The sequence below is a fragment of the Oratosquilla oratoria genome, chromosome 34 (genome assembly GCF_046742065.1).
Source record: "Oratosquilla oratoria isolate Oo_2021 chromosome 34, ASM4674206v1, whole genome shotgun sequence".
NCBI lineage: Eukaryota > Metazoa > Arthropoda > Malacostraca > Stomatopoda > Squillidae > Oratosquilla > Oratosquilla oratoria.
In genome coordinates this window covers 44,334,038-44,344,037 of record NC_134810.1, presented here as the reverse complement: position 1 = coordinate 44,344,037, position 10,000 = coordinate 44,334,038, and the positions used below count along the sequence as shown (strand labels likewise).

Here is a 10,000-nt window from a genome sequence, read left to right as displayed (position 1 = left end):
CCCGACAAGGAACTTCACGAGTTGGTCCTTCGAGAAGAACGTTAGCGCGAGTGACCTCCCTGCCATCCATCTTCCAGTCCCATCAACTTCACTTCTGTCCGGAGCCCCGAAGGCTGACCCTCGGTCTTCAGACTGAGCCCAATAATGTTCTTTCCCAGGTTTACGTGCATTTCCTCCTGTCAGTTCTCCACATAAGGAGACCTGACAATCGGCGACTGATCCTCACATTAACACAATACCGACAGCAGCCCAAGGCTTTTTTCCAGAGAGGCCTATGAGAAGGCCCGAGGATCATTGCCATATGCTGTGGGGTTCGGGTTTCTAGTCAGTGAACTCTCACTCAAAGAATGCTGATGATCACTTTGTAACTTGTGTTCTCTATCCTTCGGCTACTCACCCTCACGTACCTCTTTTACCATCTCTTTGGCAAGGTTTTGTCCCAATACACAGAAGCGCTGATTATCGGCTACCGGAGAAAGGCAATGCTTTCGCCGCTGACGCCGGCGGCGGCGACGCCATCACAAGAGCATTCAGTGAGTTACGACGAGTCACTGATAAAGCATGCCGACAGAAGATCTTGGATGAATCTCTGCCCTGTATTACATTAAGTAATCTAGCCTGGAAGCTTATTCCAATCATTGACGACGCGGTTCACAAAATTATTTCTACCTACCTCAAGGTTGATTCTACGTCCAAATAGCTTTAAGCCATTATTTTTCGTCCTAATTGTATCTACTGTGAAAATACTTTCAATCTTGATGCTACATATTCCTTATCTTGAACGCCTATATTAAGTTCCCCTTAGGCTCTCTCCCTCTCTCTTCTTTTAACAGAGGTTATTTTTTCGTATGCTTTGTTTCTTATATTCGGCCAAGAAGCAGCGTATTGACTGCGGTGGTCAACACGTTAGAAACATGACTGGATGTCTTCAGCCTTGTACCAAATTAGCCATTCTCCTCCAGTTAGGTCAAGACTACATGATTCTAATCTGTTTTAGGGCAGTTCCCTGACTGAAAACCTAGTGTTTTTAGGACATGACCAACCTAAGGGCTGAGTGCCCTGATGAGTGTCCAATAGCAAAGAGTGGTGTGGAATCACATGAGACACTAGTTTGAAGTACAGAGGTGGGCTGTACTACCAGACTGGCTGAGGACCTGGACTGATGCAAAACTCAGAAACAGTAGACTAGAACTCTCATGAGGATGGATAGGGAAAGCTGTGTCAGGGGAATTGCTGAAGATGTCGATGGCCATCTCAGTGCAAGTGACCTCAACCATGCTCATCAAGCCCAGAAACAAACTCCGCTCTAAATATGTGACCCAGGTGAGCATGGTACAAATACCTGATGGGCAACTAGTGTCAGGTAGCATTGTGGGGCATAGGCCCTTCGCAAAATACTTTGAGCACTTGTTCATTAAGAGGGGGTCTACACGGTCGAACGCGGTTCGACAGACACGTGTGTGATGTGTGAACGTGTGAACGGGGTATTTGGGGTTTAACCAACGTGTTCGACAACCAAATACCCCGTTCATACATCACTTTAAACACGTGTCTGTCGAACCGCGTTCGACGGTTAGACCGTGTAAACCACCTCTTATCCCTCACATACGATGACGCCTACGTAGGCGACATGAGGATGCCGGCGTTGAAGTCTTGATTATATCTATTTTGTAGTTGTAGCTGAGTGACCCCCCACATTCTGTGAACTGGCCTGATCATATTTTCTGTGGTTATTAATATTCATAGTGAAAGAGAACGACTAATACAGCTGTTACTTTATATTTTATAACGCGGGTATTGTGATGCATCATCGAATCATCGTACATCAGGCACCTTACGCTGCCCGCGATAATCCGACTCCAATTGAGGAGACTAATGACCCTTCACGAAGCCACCTTCTCCTGGCTGGTATTCAGGCGGGTTCAGGTTATCTATTCACCAACAGATGAAACTCTGCCCTCTAGGAAGCCTAAAAGGCTGTAAGATGAAGTATGGAAAGATGACTGCCATCTGTAACGTCAGCACGGTTGCTGAAAGCTGGTGGTGAGGGCCACGGTCCATAGGGGTTGCATAAGGTACTGTCTAGTGTTTGGCAGTTCAGCACCCTTCCCTCTGATTAGAAAAAGGGCTTGGTCATCCCCATCTTGAAAAGGGGACCATGATGACTACAACAACTGCCACAGGACTACAACAACAATATTGCTCAATGTGCTATGCATGGTGCTTACCCAACTGCTTCTGCCACAGATTCAATGACACTACAAGTTTCAGAGACCTCAAGCATTAAGTGAACAACTGATCTGAGCACCAATAGACTTTTGACAGAAGTTTCTTGCTATGTTGACCTCATGAAATACATTATGGGGGCTCTGTGGTCTCCTGCAGATCTACAGGATTCTTACAAGGATTACTGATGATGTCTGACTACTCTGAGGCAGAGTGCTATGAAGTATGGATGAGGTGTGTCTAGCTTCTTTGATGTTAATTCAGAAATGAGGCAAGGAAACACCCTCACCACAACACTTTTCAACACTTGCATGGACTGGACATTGGACAGAGACGTCAATGTCATTGCAGAACATCCAATGGCAACACTAAGTTGATTAACATTGTCTTTGGTAATGATGGTGTACTTCTTGTGGAGTCATTAGAGGCCCTGGCTGCATCTCTAGTTACTGCATATGGAGGTGACTGGACTAGGTCTCCTGGACCATGAACAAGGTCCTGGTATTTGAGCACTTACTGGAGGGCACAATTCAGTTTGTCCATGCATGTGGCAAGGATATTAAGGTCTTGGAAAGTTTCACATACCTCAGTTGAGTAGTGTATGATAGTGGTGGGTCATGAACTCCTTCAAAGAAATGCCATTGCACATAATGTTATGGACTCTCAACCAGAGTATATGATCTGTTAATATTTCCACAAGACTAAGATTTGGCAAACCCACAAGTTGCCTATGTTCTCTGTCCTGCTGTAAGACTGTGAGACATAAACATTATGTGCTGACTTAGAGAGGTTTCTCAATATCTTTGGTACCTACAGCCTTCAGAGTACTATAAGTATTACTAGAATGACTATGTATCAAACCTGAGATTATTCCATGAGAATCAGTCTAGGCTTGTTACCAGTATAATTCTTTGCTATATTGTCATGTGGCAAGTTTCCATGATACTGATCCCACTCTAAGTGTTGTTTCCATAAGAGAACCTTGGTGAAGATGAAGGGGACATACACAGACTTCATAGCTGGAATGTTGAAAAAAAAACCTGCTAAGAATTGCATGGGACCTTGCTTGGAAATGGACTGGTGACAGCATGTGAGAATGAAGTAACATGCCTCCTGGCTAATATTCCCAATTGATTGAATGATAGATTGATAAACTGTGGTCCAGGCAAGCAAAGATTCAATGTAATGAAAGAGTTTCAAAGAAGTGAACCTAAGAGATAGGGACAATGTTCAAGCTGGGAAATCACGTGTACACTCTAATCACCGGCAGAGTTCAGGCTTTCACAATGGCATACCAATTAACAATGCACAGAATAATTGAGAGTTGTGCAAACAACACAGAAACAGTGTCCAAGTAGCTAAATCTAGCTATATGCAAAACATATGAGAGGATATAAAGAAACTTGTGAAAGCTTAGAGCTTCCCGAGTCATCTTACCAATGGTGGAAATGAAGGTCAGAAAAATTTGACTTCAGAAAAGGGAGATAGAACATTGGCACTTCTTTATACCGATAGCAAGGGCTTCCACAAGGAAGTAGCACGAATTCTAGGTGATTGTGGTCTTCCAATATGCTCCAATTTCTACAGTATTGGTGAGGTACCTTGTTAAAGGCTTTCTCCACATCTAGATACACAACCCAACAAGCCATCTCTCTTGCAGCACATCAACTGTCTTTGAATAAAAACTTTTAACAAATTTGAAACTTTTGCTCTTCCACTTCTGAAACTCAGGTGTCTGACAAGATGTCCATCTCTTCTCGATTCTCATCTTTCTCTCACAATTCTCTTTCACACTTATCATGCTGGTCAAAGATATTGGTCGATAATTCTGGGGTTTCTCCTTGCTTTTGTTCTGTGAATTAGTACAACAGCTCTCTTCCAAATCCAAGGCACTCTCCCTTCATGTAATGAACACAATTAGGCTCTGAATCTTGTCTACCAGTTGATCTCTGTATTTCTAGTATCTTAATTGAGATCCTGTTAGATCCTGGAGATTTACTCATGTTTACTACCTTCACTTCTGTTAGCACACATCTGTTAGTACCCTTTTCCTTTCTATTAGTCTAAATCTATCACTTTTTTACTTTCTTCCAAAACTTTTTTTTTTTTCAGTTCTCCATCAAACACCAACCCCACTTGATATCTGCTCTCCTTTTTACCTCCCTTACCTTATGTTTCACTTCTACTCGCCTTTTTTTATTCAATACATCCCATAGGTTTCCCTGGTTCTACTTCACACTTAATTTTCACGTACTTGCTTCTTTACTTCGATCACCACCTTCACCTCTTCATCCCATCATTTGCTGCCTCTCCTTTTGCTCCTCCCATCCTCCTCATCTCACATATCCTCCTTGTGAACTTTAGCACTCCTTCCTTGACACACTGGGACAGGAGAAGCACAAGAGGACATGGAAAGAAAATAAAAAAACATAGCTACAGAAGAGATCTGAAGAAAAACAGTTTTCCACATAGAGTGGTGGACACTTGGAACAAATTGGACAATGAAATAGTGTGCACAAAAACCATCATGAGTTTAAGAGCAAACTAGACACTGCAAAATACAAAGGCGGGACACCATGAGCGTAGGTCCCCTTCCCGCAAAATGAAATACAACTACATAAACTAGGTAAACACACCCATTCTTCCTCCGCTCCTCTTTCTTTTCATCCTTCACTACTTCCCATACTTCTCTCAGCTTCTGTTAATCTTTTTCTTTCCATTTAATTTGGCCACCTTCAGATGGTGTCCTGGTGGTGCAATCAAAGCATGTTGGTCTCACATCGTTTTAGCTCTAGGTTTGAATGTGACACTTTTCTCTCATTCCCAACATTGACATACCTGTCCCAATAGTTCAAGCAAATAGGATCCTCAACAATTTCTTTCTTCAGCACTTCTCTGCTTCCCTGCCTTTCTATCTCCCTTCACTTTACCTTTAGTGTTAATATCCCTTCTACCACAAAATGATCTACAATCTTCTCCTCTCTCCCCCGAATACATTCAGATCCAGAACTCTTCCAATCCTCTCTTTGGAATCAATCAATTGTTGCCTTGAATTTAACTAAGTGGAAAACCTAGAGCTCCACAGTGGCTGGCAATGGTCCTCAGAACCTCTTAAAGATCTCTCTGAAAAAGAAACTTTGGACTGTTGTCTGTGTTGTGTCAGTGTGGGACAGTTTCTATGTCACCAGCTCAAAGTGATAGAGAGAGGAGCACATTTGCCAGTTGTCAGCTCTCTACTGGTGAAAAAGTGTAAGAAATAGCTGACGCTGATCAAGAGAAAAATCAGACTCATCCAGACCGAATGCCAACCCCTCAAGTTTGTATCTCCTGATGAAGGTGAGGAGGGGACCACTACAGAGTCCATTACCCTCTTCTCCACCACCCTGTCTCGTATATACATGTTTATGTCTCTTATTAAACACAGTTTTCACTATCATCAACTCCCTTTTTCAACATATCTCTGCTGTAGAGACACGACAACACATACTTCACAACTAATCCACCCATTGGCTTATGTCCAACATTTAGATTCCTTAAAACTATATTTACATTCCTCTTAAACTTCTCTAAACATTATACACTCATTTAAATGATTCCAAGAAGACTACCCCTCCTTTTCTCTTTTCACACTAACAGGTCTGTTTGCACAAAAAAAAAGACACTTCTCTCCATTTTACTATGCACTTATTTATCACTTACCAACAGTCCAACAATACCAACACTCCTTCCCTCTCTCACCCCCTTGCCACAATGCTTAAAAACTCAAACTCACCTTTCCATTCAACTTCGTTTCACCCAATGCTAACATATTCATTTTTTCTTCTCAAATACTACTAATCTCTTCCCTTTTACTCTCATCACCACATCTGTGTATATATGTCTCAATAACTAATTCTGGTTGGAAACCTTTCAGATACACCTTGATTTTTCATGGGAGAAGAATATACTGGAGGATTCATAGCCCCCTCACCCTGTCCCATTTAGTCACCTATGACATTCATGGGATGAAGGTGGCAGCATAACCCCCTCCTACAGCAAGATTAGGAAAAGGTTAAACTCATAGAAATAGTAGAGGACAGGAGACAACAATGGTACAAAAGTATCACCACTCTCCTTTATGATTAGAGATTTTGACTTCTAACATAGATGAATAATGTGTGGTTCTGGTCCATAGAAACACCCCAAAACAATGTCTAAAGTACTGATTGCATGTTATCATGGAAATTCTTGACAAATCCTCTGAACAAGAATAATCAGCAGACTGCCAAAATCAGACATAAACTGTACATTATCATTGATCACTGTCTGCATATTTTACCCTATGGTGCCCAATGCTCTTCCTGAGTATGAGCCTTAGCCATAATGAAAGTCATGTGCAATCTATCCATCAAAGTCTTGTTGCAAGCTAAGAATATCATACTTTGAGGGAATCACAATTTTACACATACACATGTTTATACAACAAATGCTATTACTCAGTCCAAAATACAAGTCATTCATATGTTTAGGTAACAGAACAGGATCCAAGATTAACCTCTATGTGGAATATGATTGGAATTCTCAGGTAAGCAATTTTATATCTACAACCTGTATATGCAAGTATCACTTGCTTTTCCTGGTGCATTTCTAGTCAATCAATCTGTTGCTTCATGTCTGTTGTAGAAAACCCAAGGCTTGCAGGTAGCTGGCCACTGCCACCAGATTGGCCAACAAGTCACTTACATAAGAGCATTTGTGTTGGTGTCTGGGTAAGGCTAGAACAGGCCAACATAATACATGTTTGGCATTCTCTGTGTGGTGACTGCATCTGTTGCAAGGTCTATTCTGTATTGGTATTGTTTTAATCAAAGCTGGATGGTGGCCTGAACACATACTTGCTAGTGTGGTTTTTTGCTTGTTGTGGGAGTAATTTTTCCATAAAGCTAATGTTTGTTATTGCTGGGTGGTGTATGGAGTTTGTTGATCTGTCTTAGAGTCATTGCTAAGTGATCTGAGTGTGAGTGTGTGATTCACCCTGGTCTTGGATCATGTGTTGGACTCATGATCGACAGCTATTACCCTCCTGGAAGAGAGCTCAGAGCTCATATATGACCAATCTATGGGTAATGCTGTGACCTTACATGCACACACACTCCAATTCCCTGCCCATGAGAGTTGGAGTAACAACTCACAGTGCAGCGATACTGAAATTATTTCAGCCCTAGGCAGGACTCAAACCTGGACTGCCATAGTGGCAGCCACAAACATTACCACTGTGCCATTGAGTGTATTTACCTAGTTGTATTATACGGGAAGGGAGCTATGCTCATGGTGACCCGTCTTTGTATCTTTCAGCATCAAGTTTTTTCTTAAAATCTTGAATAGTGTTTGCACACACCATTTCTTTGTCTAATTTCTTCCAGGTATCTATCACTGTGTGGGAAGCTATTTTTATCAGATCTTTTCTGTAATTACCTTTTTTGAGTTTCTTTTTGTGTCCTCTTGTTTTTCCATTGTCCCATTTCAATAAGTCATTCTTATCTAAGATTGCCATTCCTTTCACAATTCTATAGATAGTTAGTAGGTCTCCTCTTTCCCTTCTTTGTTCTAGAGTTGGTAATTCTAATTTGGACAGTCTTTGTTCATATGTCATTTTGGAAAGAGTTGGTGCCAGTTTTGTTGTTGCTCTTTGTATTCTTTCTAATTTTTTTATATTCTTTTTGGTACTGGGTCTCCATAGTGTTGCTGCGTACTCAAGTTTTGGTCTTATTAGTGTAGTAATTTTTTTTTTATCATTTCCTCATCCAAATAGACAAATGCCACTTTTATTGACCTCAATACAGTAAATTGTAGGTTTCGCCAACTATTTTATTAATATGTTTGTCCGGTGTCATGTCTTTGCTGATCATCACTCCAAGGTCTTTTTCCGAGTTTACTTTTTTTACCTCTTCTTCACCAATTTTATAATATCGATATTCTGTTTTTACTTTTTCCAAATTCCATTATACTACATTTCTTGATATTGAATTTCACTTCCCACTTTTGAGTCCATTTCCAGACCTTGTCCAAGTCTTGTTGTAATCCTCCTCCATTCTTACTTTCTTTAGTATTTTTGCATCATCTGCAAAGAAATTTATATAACACTCTATTCCTTCATCCATGTCATTTATGTATATGACAACCATGATCAGGGCCAGTACTGATCCCTGTGGGACACCACTTATCATTTCTTCCCGATTTGAGAATTTATCTCTAATTACTACTCTCATTTTCCTCCCAGTCAGGAAGTCTTTCATCCATTCCAATACTTTTCCTCTGATGCCATATTGACTCTATTTTCCTTATTAGTTTCTTGTGTTTGTGTGTGGGGGTGGGGGTGTGGGTGTTTTTGAGTGGTTGTGTTACAGTAATGGTGGCTTTTTTTTTCTTTCACTTTCTCAATCTCCTGAGGGCTTGTGATGGATGGTCCCATCACAGGGCTCTTATAAAGAACAGTGTGGCAATCATTTACAAGTGGTGTTCTATGGAGAAGTTTTGATGCACCCTGTTATCATTCTTAATTCTTTGTTATATGTAGTTTAATGGGTAATATTATTCCTCTTTTGTTGTGAGCTGCTGTAGAGACACAGTCAAGTGTGGTTCTAAAAAACTACTTATAGGCTGTGATTAGTTTGTTCCTGCTAACTAAACCTGTGCTTGCTACGGATTTCTAAATGAAAGACACGTGTGTAAAAATGGTTATGTCTTACGCAGGCAGCATATTCGGTACAGTATCAAACCTGTCCTTTAACCCCATCACCAAAGTATCATCTTACACACTGAAAAACAAGCCCCCAAAGGGGTCTTACAACAACCTTAATTCCAGAGTCAAATTATCTTGAACAAAATTGCCTGGTATCAGCCACAACAAATCCTCTAAAGTATGTTTATATTATCAAGAGTTACTGTCATGTGGTGAGCTTACGTTACTGAGTTTCCTTAGCTTAATTCCTTGAATCCTGTGGTTAAAGGCAACAAAAATTCACTTCAGCTTCATACTCACATTACGATCTCCATCATAATAGATGAGGTTGTGTGGAGTTAGGACGAACCAACGGTCCTTCCAGTTAGTGGGGGTGAAGGGGCTCTTGTTCTGAGAACGCTTAGTCATGAAAGCCTCACGGAGGACTTCTTCATTTCGGCTGGCCATTGTGAAGGGTCGGTCACCTTAAGCCTACTGTGGCCTACACCGCCCAAATGTGTCTTGGCCCTCCACGTCCCCACACAAGCCTGCAACACATCCATGGCAATCTTGCAGCTCACAGTGCCACGGCATTACAAAATATACCAAAGATTTCCAGCACGAACTTACCTACACACTAGCTTTAACTACATTTAATATATTTTCTGAATTTGCTATGAGACTGTATTGAAACATGAAACCATCAGAAGACAGAAGATGTGTGCGTGTGCGTGTATATATATGTATAAATATATGTATATTATATATATATATATATATATATATATATATATATATACATATACACACATATATATGTTTTGTGTCAATTTGACACATATTGTATATATATTTATACATATATATATATATTTTATATATATATATATATATATATATGCACATATATATATTTATACATATATATATATACATATAATATATACATATATATATATATATATATATATATATATACACATATACATATATATATATATATATATATATATATAAGTATACATATATATATATATATATATATATATACATATATATATATATGTATATGTA

General features: G+C 40.1%; 1 protein-coding gene across 5 annotated transcripts in view; it reads right to left on the bottom strand.

Moving 5' to 3' along the window:
- Positions 1-10,000, bottom strand: part of Btk (tyrosine-protein kinase Btk29A) — a 222,054-nt gene that overhangs the window by 200,737 nt on the left and 11,317 nt on the right. For all 5 annotated transcript variants that reach the window (XM_076173605.1, XM_076173606.1, XM_076173607.1 and 2 more), the window contains exon 2: positions 9,248-9,474. In XM_076173605.1, coding sequence (XP_076029720.1) covers positions 9,248-9,394 — 147 coding nt within the window. In that variant the 5' untranslated portion in view covers positions 9,395-9,474. The remainder of the gene's footprint in view (positions 1-9,247; positions 9,475-10,000) is intronic.